General features: G+C 39.6%; 2 protein-coding genes across 9 annotated transcripts in view; both read left to right on the top strand.

The window, feature by feature from the left end:
• The window catches only part of pnpla6 (patatin-like phospholipase domain containing 6), a 30555-nt gene extending 19620 nt beyond the window's left edge, over nucleotides 1-10935 (top strand). For 4 of the 8 annotated variants that reach the window (XM_054603677.1, XM_054603681.1, XM_054603678.1 and 1 more), the window contains exons 30-37: nucleotides 1841-1957; nucleotides 3784-3900; nucleotides 5769-5917; nucleotides 6114-6266; nucleotides 7042-7158; nucleotides 7271-7358; nucleotides 7639-7778; nucleotides 9014-10935. In XM_054603677.1, the coding sequence (XP_054459652.1) occupies nucleotides 1841-1957; nucleotides 3784-3900; nucleotides 5769-5917; nucleotides 6114-6266; nucleotides 7042-7158; nucleotides 7271-7358; nucleotides 7639-7778; nucleotides 9014-9088 (956 nt within the window). In that variant the 3' untranslated portion in view covers nucleotides 9089-10935. The remainder of the gene's footprint in view (nucleotides 1-1840; nucleotides 1958-3783; nucleotides 3901-5768; nucleotides 5918-6113; nucleotides 6267-7041; nucleotides 7159-7270; nucleotides 7359-7638; nucleotides 7779-9013) is intronic. The other 4 variants (XM_054603680.1, XM_054603683.1, XM_054603682.1 and 1 more) reach the window with 4 other exon arrangements.
• Nucleotides 10936-13962: 3027 nt separating this feature from the next.
• LOC129096363 (ependymin-like) lies at nucleotides 13963-18940 on the top strand. The gene is made up of 6 exons (XM_054605131.1): nucleotides 13963-14071; nucleotides 14680-14714; nucleotides 14830-14964; nucleotides 16631-16814; nucleotides 17613-17700; nucleotides 18379-18940. The coding sequence occupies exons 1-6, from the start codon at nucleotides 13996-13998 to the stop codon at nucleotides 18521-18523; spliced, it is 663 nt and encodes a 220-aa protein (XP_054461106.1). The 5' UTR covers nucleotides 13963-13995; the 3' UTR covers nucleotides 18524-18940.
• The last annotated feature ends 587 nt before the right edge of the window (nucleotides 18941-19527 follow it).

Consider the following 19527-nt stretch of genomic DNA (forward strand, 5'->3'; position numbering starts at 1 on the left):
ATGGACTGTGCCACGACCAAAGGCTTAGACAGGGATTTCACTAGATACGTACAAAAGAAGACACTGTGTAGATGTTTCAATGCTTGTGTCTGTATTTACTGAAATAATGAAACATGTGTGACTTGCGTAAGAAATGCACCATCACTAACATTAGCTAAAGTAGAACTATTCTGACCAACCCTGCAAATCCAGTGTGCCATTTTCTATGCCATGTAGCCGAATATGTAATGAAATGCTTAAAACAAATTATAGCACTGTGCTTAAAATAAAGCCATTGCTAGTTTCATTGTGAAGGCAGTGTTCTGAATTGCTATAATTAAGGCTGATTTCTGGATTTGAGGGGTTTGCTTATGTTTGCATCCTGGCATGTGTTTGAATTAACTGCTGGAGCAAAGCCTTTTCCTCCCTCTGTGTCATCATTCCCATCATCTGCCTCTCTCACTTTTACTGCAATAGTTTCTACCTCTTTCATTTCCTTCCTTTGATTCTTTCATCTGTTCTAATCTTTTTACCATCTTTATCTTGATTTTCATTTCTGTCTCTATTAAACTTCCCTTCTTAACTTCTTCCTTTTCCTACACTAAATTGATCAAGCTGTAGATATTTCATGTTTGTTTTTTTTTGTCCATCACATCTGTGTCTTAAACTCCCAGATTAATCCTTATATGTTTTTACCATTTACGTCAGGTCTTTCTGCGTATAGAGAGACGTCACGCTGCTGTCCATCCATAAGATACACCATAGACAAAATAACTCGTGTAGTCGCTGACTTCCCTCCCATGTCCGTGTCAACATGTTAGGATCCAGAACACTCCATCCTGCTTTTTCCCTCATTGCTCCTTAATGACATCCCACGTTGCTTCTCTCACTCATCACCATTCTGAGCTTTCTGTAGTTTGTCTGTTGTGCTTTTGTCAAACAACGCTAGTGTCGTGCTATTCAAAATATGTCACGCTGACTCCAGTCGTTTTGATGGGTGTAAGGAACACAGTGTCATGAGATTTCATTACTTCCTTTTAGTTTTATCCAATGAGAAGAAAACCCAACAAGACTGAGATCTTTCCTCTAAAACATTTCTCCAGTTTTCCCAGCAGTTTTCTCTTCAGTCTACATTTACGAGTATTTAGTTTAACGCCAAAAAACACTTCTCCAAATGAGAATTCTCTCGCTCTTTATCCTTCTGCCTCTCTAGTGGCCTTTTTCTATCTCACCCTCTCTCTCCGTCTCTCTCTGCCTGCCTTCCTCCCACCTCGCTTGTCCGACCAGTCATCGTCTAACAACGCTAATACTACTTTTCTAAATATGATTAATGAACACATCAAACAAACCTTGCATCACTGTTTTCAGGTTGTAAAGCTTATTTACATACATCTGGTGTCATTCATCCAACATATTTGTTGTCATTTATTTCACAGATTAATTATAATTAGCCTTCATTGTACTGTTTGTAGTAAATGCTATTGTGTTGATATTTTGGTATCTTGTCATTATTATGAACAAAGTCTATCATACTTCCTTAATTCAATTGGCCGTAGACCATGCTTTTATTTTGAATTTGTGTCGTCCTAGAATTGACTGCATTCGGTTAGAAAGCGTAGGCATAAGTGAATCATTTTGTTGACATTGTATTCCCCTTCCTCTCTGTCTTGCTCCTGGCAGGCTCTTGCACTCCTCTCCTCTATGTTGCGGGCATTTCTTTCTCTCCATTTCTTCATCTCTCTCTCTCTCTCTCTCTCTCTCTTTGCTCTCTATGTCTTTCTCGCTCTCTTTTTCCATCTGTGACGTTGAGTCCGGCCCACATTTGATGTGTTCCTCCTTCTCCATCTCCATTTCCTGACAGGTTGCGTCTGGCGATATGTTAGAGCCAGCGCCTCCTACACCCCCTATTTACCTCCCCTGTGCGACCCCAAGGATGGCCACTTGCTTGTGGATGGTTGCTATGTTAACAATGTCCCAGGTCAGATTTTAAACGCCCGCTCACCAAAACCTCCTCCCCCATCCCTCAGTCGACAAACAACCACTCGGCTACCCTCCTCCTCTTTCTTGTCCTCTCCCTCCCAACTTCTCACCCGTAACTAACCCAAACCCTGACCAGGTGGACATTTGGAGCCCATGGTTTGGAAGGAAAGACTAAATCCACTATTTCCACTACTATCCAGTGCCTCATATTCCACTGGTACATATCATGACCTCGAATTGGCTTTTTGATTCTCACACACAGCGGACTTTCTTAAGTTAGCTTGGCGCCACCTGTGAATATAACCGCTCACTTTCACTTTCTTAGTAGATGTGAGGTTTTGCCCACGCATGTCTTGACATCTATGGGTCATAGAGAGATGCATGATAGACTGGCTGCTTCTGGCCCTCTATGTTTATTTGCTAAACATTTTACTTCTCCTTTATAACTATGAATTTCTGGATGTGGCTTGAAAGCACCACTGTACTTGTTAATTTATATATTTTTACAAAAAAGCAGTTGCTAACTTGCAAGTAGCTCATCTTGGCCAATGTTAATCAAACTTAAGTGATTTTTGATGAAGCTGGATTCTCAGTGTGAGAACGAATATGGAGAACTTACAGTAGAGCTTGTTTTGATTAAAGGAACACTCATAGAGTTGAATTGACACTTACTGGATATAGTGAATGGCCGGTTCATGTCAACATCGCATCTGTCTGTTGTTGTGGATCATTGTGTGTTTTGGTGGGCCTTCATGTGTCTGTCCTTTGGACTGAACTGCAGCTTGTTCCCCTTGGACCCCATGAGGAGGTCCTTGCGTTTCATTTCCATCACCTCTACCTGCAGGACCATGTTCAGCCTCTCCTACAAAGCACCTGTCCTCTCCCCTGGCTTTGCTTGCTTCTGTGTGCATGCCAGTATAAAACACTGTGAGGGAATCAATATATTTCTCATGAATATGTATATATATAAATATATATATATATATCATTTTATTTTTTTATGGCATGTATTACTTTTTTTATTTATACGGGAATATGTGTTCTGGATCCTGCTGTTGCACATCGTAGCTCCTGTACAAACGGAATAAAGCCATTAAGTTACAATAAATCTAGAGCAAACAAATGAAAGCTGTAGGTGATAATACTTTCCCACACCTCCTATTTCAGTAAAATGATTCATCCTCAGCATTCACACATTCTCCACATACAGATGTACCCCTTGCTTTTCTCTGTGGTGCTCTTTATCCTTCCAACCCATGCAGCACCCGTCCTGCTCCGGCCCCCTGCTGGCACGGAGCCGGACTGCAGGACTGGGCAGGCTGGGTGCTTCCCCGCCATGTTCACGGTGAGGGATCTCCAAACGTTGTCACAACAACTGTCGCTGCTCCTTATCTGTCATGTAGCTAATTCAATTAGGTCCATTACAATATTTCCTACTTCTTCTCCTCAAAATTTGTTTTAACTTGAAAAAACTTGCTTTAGAAAGCAGCTGCTGCTGAGAAACGCTGTTGTTGTGACTCTGTTTGGAGATCCAAACAGCCTTGGTTCTCTGTGATGGTTGCCATTTACTTTTTTACCTCACGCACAAGTCACACGGGGTCTCTGTGCAAGGTAACGAGGTGTGCAGTGGTGTACAGCAGAGTCTAAAGGTGGGCAGAACCACAGTCCTAGCCTTTGCAGGGATCGGCTACCTTCCTTTGTCCGACCTCCCTCTGATGTTGGGATTGCGTTCTGTGTCGAAACTAACCTGAAATGTATAGCAAACATTATTGAGATGTTATCCCCCTCCCTCCCTCCTCCCTCCTCCCCTCCCTGGTGTGCCAGGCTCTCTGTGGCGCTATGTACGGGCGAGCATGACCCTCTCTGGGTACCTGCCGCCTCTCTGCGACCCCAAAGATGGAAACTTGCTAATGGACGGTGGCTACATCAACAACCTGCCAGGCAAGTAGAGGTGGAATCCCCCCACCCCCCACCCTCCACCCCCCAACACACAGTCCTCAATGTCCACCAAACTCCTGTCCCCTAGAGGAGGGCTTGGTGGAGTGAGGGACGGGGATGATTATTATGAGGGGTTGTAATCAAGTTGTTAATAGGCTGGGTAAGTATATAGACATGGGCTTGTCTTGAGCCGGTTCAAACAATCAATTAAGAAAAAAATCAATCAATCAATCTTAATCAACCAAATTTAAAAAAATATAACAATAAAAACTGAGTGAGCTTTATCAGATCCTGAAAAATTCTGTATTACTAGATGTTGAAAAAGTAAGCATTTAGAGTTATATTGAAAGAAGAGTCAAGTGTATTCAATGATCAGGTTACACTTAAATGAATAGCACATTGAATAGAGAAATGTGGTATTTGTCTGTCAAACAGCCTGGTGTCAGAAGGTTATGGAATAAAAAATGGGAAGAGGGACTATCACTTGAACAATTTGAAAAAAAAGAAAGAAATCAAGTTTCTGACTTTAAAACTATGGAATGATTTTGTTATTTTTATGGAATAAGACACCGGTCTGCTTTGAGGTAAAAGTTTGGTTCCCTTCATGTCGAAATGAGATCTTTTCTGTGGAGCTGGGCAATAATTCAATATTATCGTTTTTTGACTTTCAACAGAATCATACAGTGGTGATATGATCATATCCTGTTATCATTCTGTTGAACTGCAAATTGTAGTTTAAAACAAAAAAAATGTTAATGAAGTTTTAGTTTTACACATGAGGAGTTCAACCTCGTGTAAAGCTCTGCTTTGAACTTCAGTTTGATTGTGTCTCAGGGATTATACATACATTTGATACATACTGTGTCAATTGTATGCATTCATTTGTCATATTGGAAAAATATTGATATTTGATAATGTAATATAATGATATTGATTTTCAACACTTTGCCCAGCACTACATTAATTATACTGAAGCTTAATTTTTCTAATTTTCAGTATTTGCTTCCATTTCAACCAGAGGAAAAATGAGTGCCGTCTGTTAAGAAAGCTTGGGGGAGCTGTTTTTAGTCTGCGGATCATTACCTGAAAGCATTGTAAAAATGCATCAGACCAAATGTGCACTTGCCTGAAATGTGTGTAAAAAAGACCTAAGTGAGATTTGTAGCTTTCAATATGGTGCGCAGATGAAAACTCCCCCGAGTCTGTCTCTGTGTAGTAATGTTCAAGAATGTACTCTGTACTGATGAAACGGAGCCATTTGTCACAAAGCTCAGGACTGGGCCATTGTAATTCCCTACTGGGTATGACAATCAAGTCTGATTATGTCTCAAGCAATACTCAATCTTGAGGTTTGTGATATAAGGTGCTTTCTGGGCCCAACGATTGATCCAGCTAAAGGGTGCCTTGAAAAATCAACTTGCTTTATTTCTGACTGAATGTTTCTCTGCCTTCCTTCTTCTCTGGATCAGTGTGTTGGGCTTATGAGATGTCCTCTGCCTTTCTGTGTTTGAAAAGGCTCAACACCACAAAAGTGCTCTCTGACCCAATTTGACACTAGTAACTCAACGAGAAAGGTCATGACCTCTGGCCCTGTGCTTGTTGGCCAGTAAAGGTTGCCCTGTTTTCTCTCACTAATTGGCCATAAATCCTGTAAAAGTGTCTGACAACTTAAAAAACTGATATTTTTGTGGTGTTAGTCTGTTTGAACATTATGGCTCCTGCAATGAAAGATTAAAGATATTATCCTGAGACAAGCCTAATAACAAAGAATCCACTGTCTTACCATCTCTGCTGCTGGATTTTGTCGTGCTGTGTGCGTACGTCTGTGTGGGCGTGTGTGATTGCTGGTGTATGCGCTACACGTCAAACAGCGGACATTGCAAGAAACATGGGGGCAAGAACAGTCATTGCCATCGACGTGGGTAGCCAAGACGAGACCGACCTCTGTAACTATGGCGACAGCTTGTCCGGCTGGTGGTTGCTTTGGAAACGGATCAATCCCTGGGCAGAGAAAGTAAAGGTACAGTAGCGGTTGGCAGCACAAGGCACTGGTAACCATGGGTGACTCAGCTTCTTAAAATATAGAGCACTACATTTGAGGTTTTAATCAATACGTAGCAGTATAACTAATGTAGGACTGCTGAGTCTGCAGATTAAGAAATATTTCTGTTGGTGTTTGTGGTGAATTCGAGTTCTTACACCATCTTCTGCTGCAGGTACCAGACATGGCAGAGATCCAGTCTCGGTTGGCCTACGTGTCTTGTGTGCGGCAGTTAGAGGTGGTGAAGAAGAGTGCCTACTGCGAGTACATCAGACCGCCCATCGACCGCTTCAAGACCATGGACTTCGGCAAGTTTGACGAGATCTATGTGAGTTACTTCATACATGTTGTTACCTGCATTAGCAAACATTACATGTTAATTGTGATGCCTTGATTTAATCACAGCAAGCAAATGAGGGCACAGGTATATTGACTACAGCCATGTTCAGATAGATATACAGCTGTCACTGTATAAAAAGACACAGCCCCCTCATTCATGACACAGCATGGTGCTGAGGCTGGAGGCTCCAGTAGATAAAGACAGGATCGTCCACCAAAAATGCCTGGTTAAAAAGAACAGTAAGAGCCATTAGCAGGGAATATGCCTTCCACCTTCAACTGAAGCTGCACGCTCTAGTTGTGCCCCTGTTGCACTTCCTTTTTCCTGTTCATGGCATATTCCATCTGATATCAAAGGGCGCAGCTTCAGGGATCTGTTGTCTGCAGTGGACCTTTAGCGACCGCGGCTCATTGACCGCAGTTCAGTTCTGCTGCTGCTTCCCTAAAGTCAATGAGCGATCAGCGGTTCTCCACAACGCTGCAGGCAGCACTAACAGGCAAGGTAGCGAGCAATTGGCCCTTTCCAAACGGGCACTAGACTAGTCCACATCCACCCAAGCAGCAAATCTGCAATACAGTTTTGAAGACGTCTGTCTTCTTGAAGTATAGATGATTTATTTTGTAAATGTTAAAATGCCAGGTGCTGCAAATTTTAACATGGAAGTCATGTTACCGATTTAAACAAAAAAATACATCATCATCTGTTCAGAGTTCCTTGAAAAAGGTGTCCTTGCTTTATTAAAATTCTGTTTAAACTACTTCAGGATGTTGGCTACCAGCACGGAAAGCTGCTGTTCACTGGCTGGGCCCGAGGCGACATTATCGAGAACATGCTGAAAGACCACCGCTCAGCCGACTACAACGACAGCAAGAGAACTGACGTAAGAACGGCCCTCACACCACAAATTATATGTAAAATGGTCGATGTATAATTAAATACATGTTCACTATTAACATTATAATGTCAGTATATAATGATTTTTTGTCTCCTAGTCCTGCACATGTCCAGGAGCTGACTTCACTGACCTTGCAGAGATTGTCTCCAGGATAGAGCCAGTCCAAAGCTACGTAGCTGCAGAAGGTAAACGATCACCTGCCAATTCATTATTCTTATCTAGAAATAATTCCTTTTATAGCGGCTTAAATATATAAAAAGTCCTTGTTTGATGTACAGTTTCCCTCTCAGGATCATGTCTGATTTAAGGAGTGTAATAAATAAAGGGTCATAGCTTTCACCTGGTCTGTTTAAATGAAATACAGTGGGAGATGTCCCTGATATTTTATAGGTGCTATCTAAACCAGGTGGCTCAGTCACACAATCAATTATCTCTGTCATATGTCCTCTAAATCTTTCCGTTCAGCAGAAGAGTCAGACTGTCTGACAGAGTATGAGGAAGACGGGATGGACACGGTGAGAGAGGAGGACGGGGAGGAAGAAGAGGAAGAGGACCCTGAGGACAACTCCCCTGGAGAGTGGGGCCAGAATGGAGTCTTTCAGACTGTGAGCACACGGAAACATGATGTGACCTATCCATATTAAATACATTTTCTTCTTCAATGTCTTTGTAACATTGTAGGGATCCAATGGTTCTGGGCCGATAGAGATGTTTAAAATAAGAATTTGGCCAATAGCCAATGCCATTTTATTTTTGTATTTTTTAATTTTGTTTATTGTTAGTTATTTACCTTTTTGTGCCACATTTCATGAATGCACGCAGATCCAATAATAGAAGATAAAGAAACAACCTTTAAAATAACCTTTGTTAACGGGTGGCTGTGGCTCAGGAGATGGAGCGGGTTGTCCTTTAATGATAAGGTTAGCAGTTCAATCACAAAGCAATATCCATCTATGCCTCGTTGCAGCCTATTTTTCTTCACATTTAAGATGCGAGACGCAGAGCTGAACAACCCTTCACTGAAAACACACATTAACACAAACCACACGCACCCATTGCCCTCAGGTTGCCGCAGGTTATGCTAGCTACAGTTGTCCGAGTCAGACCTCAAATAACCAACACAACATTTAGCCCGTTGTGACACAACAGATAAATATCGGCCACTGCCGTTAGCAAATGTCTTTGTATTTGCCAAGAGACCAATGGCAGTAAACGAGTCAAATATCGGCCATTTATTCTGTCACTGTGGGCTAAGCCCTCGTTTTTATTGCCACAGAGATTTCTGGCCCCTTGTTTTTTTTTTTTTACATAGAAGTTAGTTCATCCAGGGAGGTTTATTTGGAGAAAAGACAGCACTGATATCGGGTCTATAAGAAATTGGTATTGGCATATATCCTGACTGAGGTATCAGAATGGGGAGAGAAGAAGTCAGATTGGTGTAGCCCAATAAAAAATATAAAATAAAAAAAAAATCATGCACACTGGTATCTCATTCCCATTTCTTCTTCTATTCTACATTGACACTACATTTGTTGTTGAAACATAAGCATGTCCATGTAGAATAAAAGAAGAATTGAAAATGAGAGAAATGCAGGTATTTTTTCATCTTTTTGTTCTGAGAGTTTTACCAGTAGCATGGTCACCAATCTAAAACTGGTCCTGATGGTTGTATTAGAGGAACAGCGGCCATGATAATCAAAAGCTTTTTATTCATGTGTAAATAACATGTTTATTATTTTTGGTGCAAAGATGACAGTTTGGCACTTGAAGGTGAAACTAGAGGAACTTTCAGATTTCAGCCATGCTGAACAGGTCAAAAACAACTCTCCTCTCTCTGCAGGATGAGGAGAAGTCAGTGAGACAACGCAGGAAACTCGCCAGCGACTCCAACACCTCCGAAGTCTCTGACTGCTGACAGAGGGCCATGGAGGACTAGAGGGAGACGAAAACAAGACCGAGGGCCAAGTTACGGGTCCATAAACTGTCAAGGCTAGAGACTTGGACGCCACGCTCAGCCTCTGCGACTTCTGAAACTCTGAGATGCCGTTTTTGTTTTTCTGCAGGAAATCGTCCCTGCTCTAACTTGTTGAAACTTCGTTGCATCGAGTGGCTTCTTCCTCACTCTCACACTGTTCGCACTCTGACCCCACCATCAAAAAGGAATATGTACGGCCTTGAATAAGAACGCTCTTCCCCACCAAGCGGTTTCTCTTATCTCATTCACACCAAACTGACCCGTTGCCAGAATCCCTGCCTGCCAACACCCAAACCTGCCAAAACCAGGGACTAAAACAGTAACCAACACAACAAAACAGGGACACTTAAAGCTTCCAATTCAATCCCCCGTTTCTCAGTTTCAAACGGCCATAAAGACCCCCATCTGTGTCTCCGAGTCTTTACGGGTGTCTCTAATGTCGGTACATCTTCATTGCACTCCATCATTGACGATTTAACGTATCACACGGTCCTTTAATTTCTTGTGTGCGCTTTTTCGGATGAGTTTGTATATTTTGCCCGTGTGTTAGGATGACGGTTGGCTGTAATTTTGTGGAAATAATATAAGGACACTGAAAAGAAAAGTAAGCTATACATACAATAGAGATGTAGTTAGGAAGAGTTTTGTAAATTTAGCGTTAGATGTCAAGGAGAGGGGAGGGGAGGGGAAGCTGTAGGTTGAGTATATGTTCATGTTGACATCCAAGTGGACTTTATGTTGAATGAACAGAGCAGAACGTAGATGGATTCAAATTAGGAGAGGTTGAAAGAATAAGACGGGTTTATGAATTTAGAGAGTTTTGAAATACATCAATGAGATAAAAGTGTGTGGACCGATGAAAAGAGATGGACCAGTGAGTTAAGTGTTATTTTAATTTAATTTATTTAAGAATCACCCAGAATAGAGTAGAGGGAACTTGATGCACCGTTGGTAGATTAAACTGAACAGAGGATGCAGTGAGGATGAATGAGATGATTTGTGTGAGTGGATGATTTTGTGTCTGCCTGTTTGGAATTAAGTGTTTTTAGCTGTCATGTTTGAAATGAAGCCAGATAAAGACGATGCCTTTTCTACCTGTGTTTTGATCCGCTCACAGTAGTCAGTGACTGTGAAGAGAGCGATCATTTGACTGACACTACACACATTACTCTGCTTGCACGAAGTCACAAATGCAGTACTCAAGGTTCCTGCGTGTAGTGGACATCAAGGTGTGTGTGTGACGGTGTATCTGGGACCGGACAGTGATGAAAACCTACATTTAGCTAACACATTATTGTTGGATAATACGCAGAAACCCTGAGAACTCCTTAACTTCAAATGGGCAGAAATTCACCTCATGTAACTATTAACACTTGATTAACATGGACCTCCCGTAGATTGTAACAAGAGTATATGATAATATTCACAATGCGGATATTCATATATGTATATGAGGTGGAAATGTGTAAGTTGATGCTTTGCTGCAAAACAAGGGAACCTACACCTAAACATAGAAATGTTTTTTTCCTCTTAAAATGCATTCAGTTTTATTCATGTGTGTGTTAACTAATGGCTATTTATGAATGATTTTCTTTTTTTAATTTGGGGGTTGGGGGATGTTTTATTTTAATTAACTTGGCTTTAGCTGTTTTGCACTGAAATATTTGAATTATTCCTTGCCCAGAAGATGTTTGGTTTAATTTCAGCCAACCTTGAGATGCCAAGGGAATCTAAAGAATAAAAACAGAGATGATAATTTAATATGCATATTGAAAAATAAAAGAATATGCAGTAAGTCATGCGGCATTTTATTTCTTCTCTTTCCAACATTTTTTTAAAGCACCTGCACACAATCCTAAATGTTTCATAATGAGCAAATTCCATAATATTTTTTTCCATAATATTTCAATTGTAAAAACATTACAGGTACCGAAACACACGCATACAAATGACAACGTTTCTGATTGGTTGCCGGGTCCCAAGAGTGCGCGAGGAAAGTAGAGGAAGTAAAGAGGAGAGCCACGCGCTGAAGAGAGCCACGCGCTTCCATTGAGCTCGTGAAGATGTCAGAAACCCACCTGGTTTCATTACATTACATTACATTACAGTCATTTAGCAGACGCTTTTATCCAAAGCGACTTACAGGAAGTGTATTCAACATAGGTATTCAAGAGAACTACTAGTCACCAGAAGTCATAAGTGCATCTCCTTTCTTAAACAAGCATCTTAAAGCATAAGCCAGAGCAAAAGTATAGTGCAGAGGCAAGTTACTACGAAAACAATAATTGCAACAGACTAATCCGAATATAGTAAGTGCTACAAACTACTACGAATAGGATAAGTGCAGTAAACAAATACAAATTCAATAAGTGCAGCGAACTGATACAAATACAGTAAGTGCAACAACTAATACGAGTGCAATAAGTGCTACGAGGAAGGCTCAGGGTAGTACTTCTTGAGGTGAGGCCTGCACCGTCTATTGTGTTGACAAGCAAAAAGTATTTTTCTTCTGTTGATACAAAACTAATTATTTTCTGTGGTACCTGTGCCACTCCAACCTATAAACCGTATTCAGTCAATGTGTAAGCTCGACAACATGTGCACCAAACACAAACTACAGCTGAGGGGAATGTCATTATTTTGCATGTATTTGGTCACAAACTAATCAAACTATGACATAATGGACAAACTTGACCTGACTGTGGTGTGAAATGTCAAGACAGGTTTATGTATCACCCAATTTCATGGCAAACCACCTAAGTTATGATTTGCTGATACATTGAACTGAAACTACAAATGTCAACCTCATGGTGACGCTCCAAACATCTCATGGTTGTTGGGATATTTCAGTCTCGAACAAAGAAGTGGACCAAACACAAGGACACTGAGCCTAATGTGGAACCTACTATTGATTATAAAATGTACATGTGCTGTTCATAAGCTGCTGTTAGTGTTCAGATAAAGACAAAGCACCTGACTGAGCCACACAGGTTTTATGATCATTATCTGCGTTCACTGGCCGGTATTTCCATTAGAAGAGACCTAACCTCTGAACGATCATGTGATGCAGGTTCATCCATCTCACGTACCCTTTTTCCTTTTACCCTAATATGGAGTTTTAACTGTGCTTGGACACACATTTCTCCTTCATAGCTGTAAATCAAATGGAAAGTATAGAAATACTTGCAAACTTGTCGCATTTCAGCTTTAGCAAATTATTTTCCTTGGGGAAAAAAACAAGCAGCACACAGTGGAGAACTTTAAAAAAAGTCTTTTTCATGTAAAGCACAAACCTACAGAATGAAAATTACATAACTTTAGACCAAATATACAGAGATAACATAAGGTGAGACAAAAGCACATCTGCAGAAAAGTACATATAAAAATGTAATTTGAACTTTACAAGTCACATTTGAATGATTAATCAAATGTGTTGATGTGTCATCTGTAGTATGTTAAATATCACTCTATTTTCCATACACATTTTAACTGTATGGGCTTAAATTTGTATTGAAAAATAGCTGTATTAATTTCAAACAGGACACTTAGTAATGTGTCAAGGTTTATCTGGAAAAAATGCATAGTTATGCCTCCATAGTCACCAGACATCAACTACCACTAGATCATCTAAATGAGTCTATTTTTAATGTTAAAGTGAACATGACAGAGTCAAGCAAAACGACAGCAGGCAACTGGATTTTGAGAAATTCTTTAAATCTTAATAAAGATTCATGTGAATTTATTGTTTGTTGGCCCATTTTAAATTTAGTTATTGATATAATTTCCATTATCACTTTATGTCATAACTCTTGTTGACCTTGGCTGAGGTGGAGGGAAATTGTATCTGAGTGACTTTCTGAACCTAGATAAGGGTGGCGCAGCTGACTATGACTCAATTTTTATTTTACTACAACTTAACTTTCACATGATCAGGGCTAATCTGCAGACACATCTTAATCAGTAGGCAGAGCATCTGGATTGGAGAAGATTTAGTGTAGAAGAAATGCATTCATGTAACGCATACTTTAAGTCTATATCTATATGAATACTGTTTAATAAATCCACTCTTAACTAGTATTAGTTATATTTAAGCTATTTTGCAGTTAGCTATGAAAAGACATGTTAACAACTAACAAGATTAAACTAAAATGAATATTTTACATCAGATGAAGTTACAAAAAAGTGAGGAGTTAAGCATTGTAGCTTTAACTGGTATTAAAGGTAAATGTGGCTTTGAGGGCTGAGAAAAAAGCAGATGGAGTCATTCTGTAAATCGTTATTAACACCTGCGTTCCAAACACTCCAGCGTGCATAACACGGACCTGGAAGAAGGGAAACAAATAAATAAAAGTTTAGAAATGAATTTGGTGTATACATGCATATACCAATCTTGTTTGGTATATACATGTATACACCAAATTATACCAACAGTCTGGCCTTTATTGTACTGTATTTTTGTAAAAACAATATATTATATGGAATATGATAAAGCTTTTGACCAAAAGTAATAATGGCCATGTCACATTTAGAGTCATAATTACAAGGTACAAGATCTAACAAGGCACTCAGATGTAATATCTCCATAATATCTGATGAGCTTGGTGCTCGAACATAAAAACAAGCATGGGATGCATTGCCTAATCTTATCAATAATCAAAGGAGGGCTGTTAATTATGTGATCATATTTTCCTCTTAGCGGCATTGGCGGAAAAAAATGCAGAGGGGGTTGAACCACATGGTGTGAGAGTGACCAGCTGTGAGCAGGTGTGTATATATGGAGGTGTTTGTCTTCCCCAAGACCAAAGCACTCGCAGGTTCACTTTGTCTGGATCCGAAAGCTTCTCAACATGAACTTCATCGGTGTGCTGTCCTGCCTCGGCCTGGTGCTGACTGCTGCCGTCGCCCAGGCCCCAAAACCTTGTGGTGAGTATGGACACCGCTGTAGGTGTCGTTTTGTACACGACAGAAATAAATTAGACTGTAAAAATGGTGTTTGCCTCTCTCTAACAATACTGAAAAAGAAGAGCAACAGCTGGAGATTGTCTGTTAATGTTTTTTGTTTGGTTTGTTTTCTTTTAAATTTTGAATGGCGTAATTTACATTGTTTGCAGTTTAGTTGAGTTGGCAATATGTACATCTCTATTACACATTATTTCTTTCATTTATTCAGTCAGTCATTTATGTCAGTTTATTTAGTTTGACAAGACGATGTAATACTTCTGCCTATAACTGTGTTGTTGGAATTCTTTTCTATGTGTCTGAAACTGGAATTTTTGGGTAACCTAAATCGAAATATCTGAAAGTTTTTTTCGTATTTTATTGTATTTACCAGCAAAATTGGTCAGACAAAGTTCTATTTCTTTATCCGTCTTAATATTACTAACAATTTCACAATAAATGACAGAGACAAGCCGGATCTCTAATGATAGACAGGCCAGGTTGTAAAAGTTTGTTTACCCAGTATGCTTTAAATGCGTCTCAGATCTCTAAGAGAAATTACTTTTTAAACACTTTGATTTCTTCTTCCACAGTCGCTCCAGCGCTGATGAATGGAGGCTTCACTCTGGTGAGTCTGCTCATAAGCTGAACACATTAACTTTGCTCACATGTAATCTCCTTGATTGACCCATGTCAAGCCATCCCTGTCGTTGCCTTCACTTCACTTCCTGATCTTTTTTCAGATAGATGCAACCGGACTCTACATATCCACAGGAACAGTAAGCTATGATGCTATTGGTCAGAGGGTGCGGGTTAGAAACTACCCGTTTGATGCAAATCAGACTTCGTCAACGGACCAGCTGATGATTTTCAATGAGGTATGTAACCCATACACATACATATATAATCCCTTATCGTGTTCTAGGTGTTAGCAAAACCTCAGCATTATTAGGAAAACGGAGTGAATAGCTAGGAAAATGCATGAAAATAGAAATTTATGGTCTTATTTAGTTTTTTCTTTGACAAATGACCATGGTATAAGAGAGATAAGGCCCTTGGAGGTGTCTATTATCATGACTTAATAGAGGACAGTTGCTTCCGTGAAGTCCATTCATAACTGATAATGGACATCTCAAAGGGCAATACCCCTTACTTATAAATGAGTCTGCTAAATCATTTGACAATAAAAGCAGCAATAACTACTTGTTTACCCTTAAATTCCACCAAAAGTTAAATATGCCCCACACCATTTTCCAGATGTCAAGGTTACTTATCGTCACCTTCCTAAAATAATGGCCCAAGTCATTTTTTCAGGTTTTTCAGAAAACACAAAAAAAACGGCCTAAGTCACACTCCTGACATTGGCCATTATACTATAGAATCGCATGATCTGTTCAACTGAGGATGTAGGCGATTTTACCAGAGGTGGCCAGCATCATGAGGAGATGAGTGAAGCAACAAAATCATTTTTGTCAAAAAATGACTAAGGCCATTATTTTAGGAAGGTGGCGTTATTTAAATTGCTTGATTTGTCTTAAAATCTAAAAACCCAACGATATTCACTTTACATTGATATGAGAGAAAACTTGACAAATACGATATGACTTATTTAGATGAGGGTGACATCTTCTCAATGCTGTTATGCCTCATTTCACATATTACGCTTTGGAGAATTATCATCATATTTATTTGATAGAACAGTAGATTCCATTTTAAACATTAGTCAAAGTGGATCACTTTCATCATGGCTACTTCCCAAACTTCTACTATACCTCTCAAACGTGAGCCTTGTGCTAGCTGGCTAAAAAGACAAGTTATAACACAATGCAACCATCTTACAGCATTGTGTCTAATACCTGTTAAGTATGTAAAAAATACTAAAATCTTACAATAGCTACTTATTAGTTTCTGTATTGTCACTCATTCCTTTCCATTCATGTATGCAGTTAAAATGCCACCTGCTGGTGATTTCCCTGTAACTACCATAAACTTTATATAAGAAGTGGCTGTAGTCGTAGTGACGTCACCAGTTGGTTTGTGGACTGCCGTTTTAAAGCCTTGAGTTTCGGCGATTTGGCTTTTTTGCAACCAATGAATGGAAGTGACCATATTAGGACTTCAGAGGACCAATAAAGAGGCGCCGTGTACGGCTCTGGTAGCGACAGCAGCCTGTCAATCACAGTAAGCCCGCCCTAATGCATACATATGAACACCATGCTACACTCATGCACAAACTCATGTTCACAATGTTAACTGTGGTAATAAATCAACTGAGAAGTAGGGTTGTTGTCTCTGGACTTCCATACAATCAGACTTCTTTTTGCAACCAGAGGAGTCGCCCCCTGCTGGTCAGTAGAGAGAATGTTAGTTTAAGACACTTCAGCTTTGGCTTCACTCTTCAGAAGTGGAGGTTGCCTCTGGGTTACTACCAATTGACAATGACAGTGATGGATTAAAAAAGCCCTTTTCAAATGGACCATAAATAATTCCGCTCAAAGAAACTTGGTAGAGAACAGCATTCATTGCTTGTCTTTGTCCTTTTAGAAAGTCTACTACGAGATCGACTGGAGCAAATTATCTTGCAAGAAGAAAGCACTGGATACCACCTTCATTCCCATGCATGTTCCCTCTGATGCCAACCTGATGGGTCAGGTTTTCATGGGCTCCTCTTCCTCCTGGGGAATGGGTGTGCTGGTCAACACCTGGTATGGAAATCTGCCAGGCAACGGTAAGAGGAAACATTGCATTTTAAGCAAAGAAATCTGGTTTTCTTTTGACAAGGTCTGAATGGATGATGGCTCTTGCTACATTGTACCATGTCACGGATTAACCTGATTCTGGTGCTATGATGAAAGGCTGTGACTGTGGCCGACAACTTGATTTCGACAGAATTTAGATGAACAATTCATATTTGCCTCTAAGCTCTGGTATTTATGATGCAAAATTACTCAATCTGGCCTTATTGTTTATTCATTAGAAGTCCTTTTTTATAGTTTCAGTTCACCTAATTTGCCTTTTTTAAATTGTCTTTGTGGTATCTAGTCATGCAGTTAGTTTGGGTTTTATTTGTGTATGTTTTTTCAGAGTTTTGTAAGGAATTACAATTCAATAGTTTAACCACGGAACCCCTTTTACCCTGCAACACTTTCATAGGAGCACTTGTTTGTTTCCTGCCCAGATCAAGTTGGAGCAAGAAATTCGTCTGTGTTCAGTAGAGAGTTCGGTGATGCATGATATTCTGTTACTAGTCTTAAATTAGCCTTTCCACCCTTATCTTAACCTAAACCAGCATCACAAACCTTCTGAACAAAACCCAAGTGATTCCTGTGGGAAGACACACCATAAATAAGACAACGTTAGGGATCGAGTTAAGACTGGAGTTGAGGTTGCTGTGTTTGGTCACGGGGATAGCTGGCAATAAAACTTTCATTCTTTTTATTTTAACATAAAGAAAATGGTGACTGTTTTGTGCAACACTCTGTTCATTGTTAGACCCTCACATGTGACTTATGCTTCATGTCATCAGGCACATATTCGACTGTCTTCACTGAGATCGGCTGCATCCCTCTGGCTTGGACTACCTACACTCCACCATCTGGATGGGCCACACTCAGGTGAGAACCTGAGTTGAAAAAACCACAGGAGCACAGAAACAGCGAAATAACCCATACCACCATTCAAACAATGCTGCTATTCATATGTATACTTATCTGTCAGTACTCAATTAAACCTTAACACGTCTCCTTTAGTAGCTTTAATTGAGGAGAAATGATCTTATTTCAAACTGTCTGTCAGTATCATGTATACTGTATTATTATAGTAATCACACAATCACATAGAAGTGTATCGCATAACACTCTAAAAACAAAACAGACCTATAGCTCAGAGAACTAATAAATAATCAAAAACAATCATGTCTTCATGACGACTATTGAAAAGCTAAATAAAAGAGATGGATTTAAAGATATTAATGAAGATGGGGGATCTAATGGTATATGAAAAAATCATATTTATAGTTATTAATTAGATTGTGTATTCTGAACAATCATGTCCCAGCTCTTCACTTAAGGTATATGATGTTTTCACTGGGGGAAATATTATTTTAAATATTCTAATAAAAATGTTTCACACTCCCTTAGCCAAGCTGTACAAAAATTCCCCAATCATTTTCATCAATCAATTCCTAAATGTGAACTCTGGTCCGGTCGCACAGTATTTTTGTCCTGAACCATAGTTAAACAGTTAACAGTCAGTAATGATTCTCAAAAAGTACACTTTTGTTTACATTTCAGCACCTTCAACTGGGTTGTGGGCAACACAAACCCCATGGACTACAGCCCTCCATTCTTCTGTGCCAAGTCTAAACTGGCCGAGACCGAGACACCAGATACCTTCTTCACTGCCTTGCGGTCTCTGGCCAAGAAGACCAAGGTATAGGAGTAAACATCTGGAGCATCTTACTAAGATAATAATAAGCTAAATTTGACTAAAATGATTCAAAAATCATCGTAGTGTGTAATGCTATTTACATTAACATGACAACTGCTAAGACCACAGACTAGACACAGGGTCACAGGGATATATGTGAACATATCATTTAATACACTCTTGACACGTCACTCGACCCTGTTTGCATATTCATAATGGAGTTAAACTTACACACCTCATTCCTTGTTAATGCAGGTTAAAGCAAATCATAAGGTAGTTTGATAGTAGGAGCAAATGCAGACTAAGGGAGTGAAAATTGGAGGTACAGTGAGTTCTAAGTACAGGAGACCTTTCAACAACAACGTGCGTAGCTGCATTCCTTCTGTTTTCTATCTCTGTCACCCTCCTCAATAAAATTTCTTAAAAGCATTGAATAATACTGTACTTTTTTGGAGTTGGTTGCTTGAATAGATGAGTGAATAAGACAGCAGCCATATCAGGAAAAAGAATAGGATGTAAAACGTACAAAAAAAATTAATAGAGGAATGGAAGTTTTTAATCCATACAAGACATGTTCTTCATTCTGAGGCGTGATGCATGCATGTGGCAAAATTAATCAGTGATGTTCATCACTAACAATTCCACCACAGTTGACACCAAGTTCAGCCCACGTAGATGTCTACAAAGGGTGAATAAGCTATTTTGATTGGAGTGGCCTTTGTGTTGACAAAAAAAGGCATTTATTGTTGTCCCTAAAATATTATTTTTCGGGATTTGGAGTCAAAATAAACACTGTACATCTAAAACAAACAAAAAAAGAAGGTTAGGACTGATAAATACTGCAGATGCGACTAGTAAGTGAGATTATCTCTCACATCTGGGACTCTTAAATTGTAGAGCAAGTGATGCTTTTCAAAGAGGGAACAAACCTGGGTCAGATTTGTTTATGAAAAAGATTAATTTCAATCTTACTACATATTGCAGCTGCCAGATAAAGCTAAAGCGAAGACTCT

The sequence above is a fragment of the Anoplopoma fimbria genome, chromosome 9 (genome assembly GCF_027596085.1).
Source record: "Anoplopoma fimbria isolate UVic2021 breed Golden Eagle Sablefish chromosome 9, Afim_UVic_2022, whole genome shotgun sequence".
NCBI classification, from domain to species: domain Eukaryota; kingdom Metazoa; phylum Chordata; class Actinopteri; order Perciformes; family Anoplopomatidae; genus Anoplopoma; species Anoplopoma fimbria.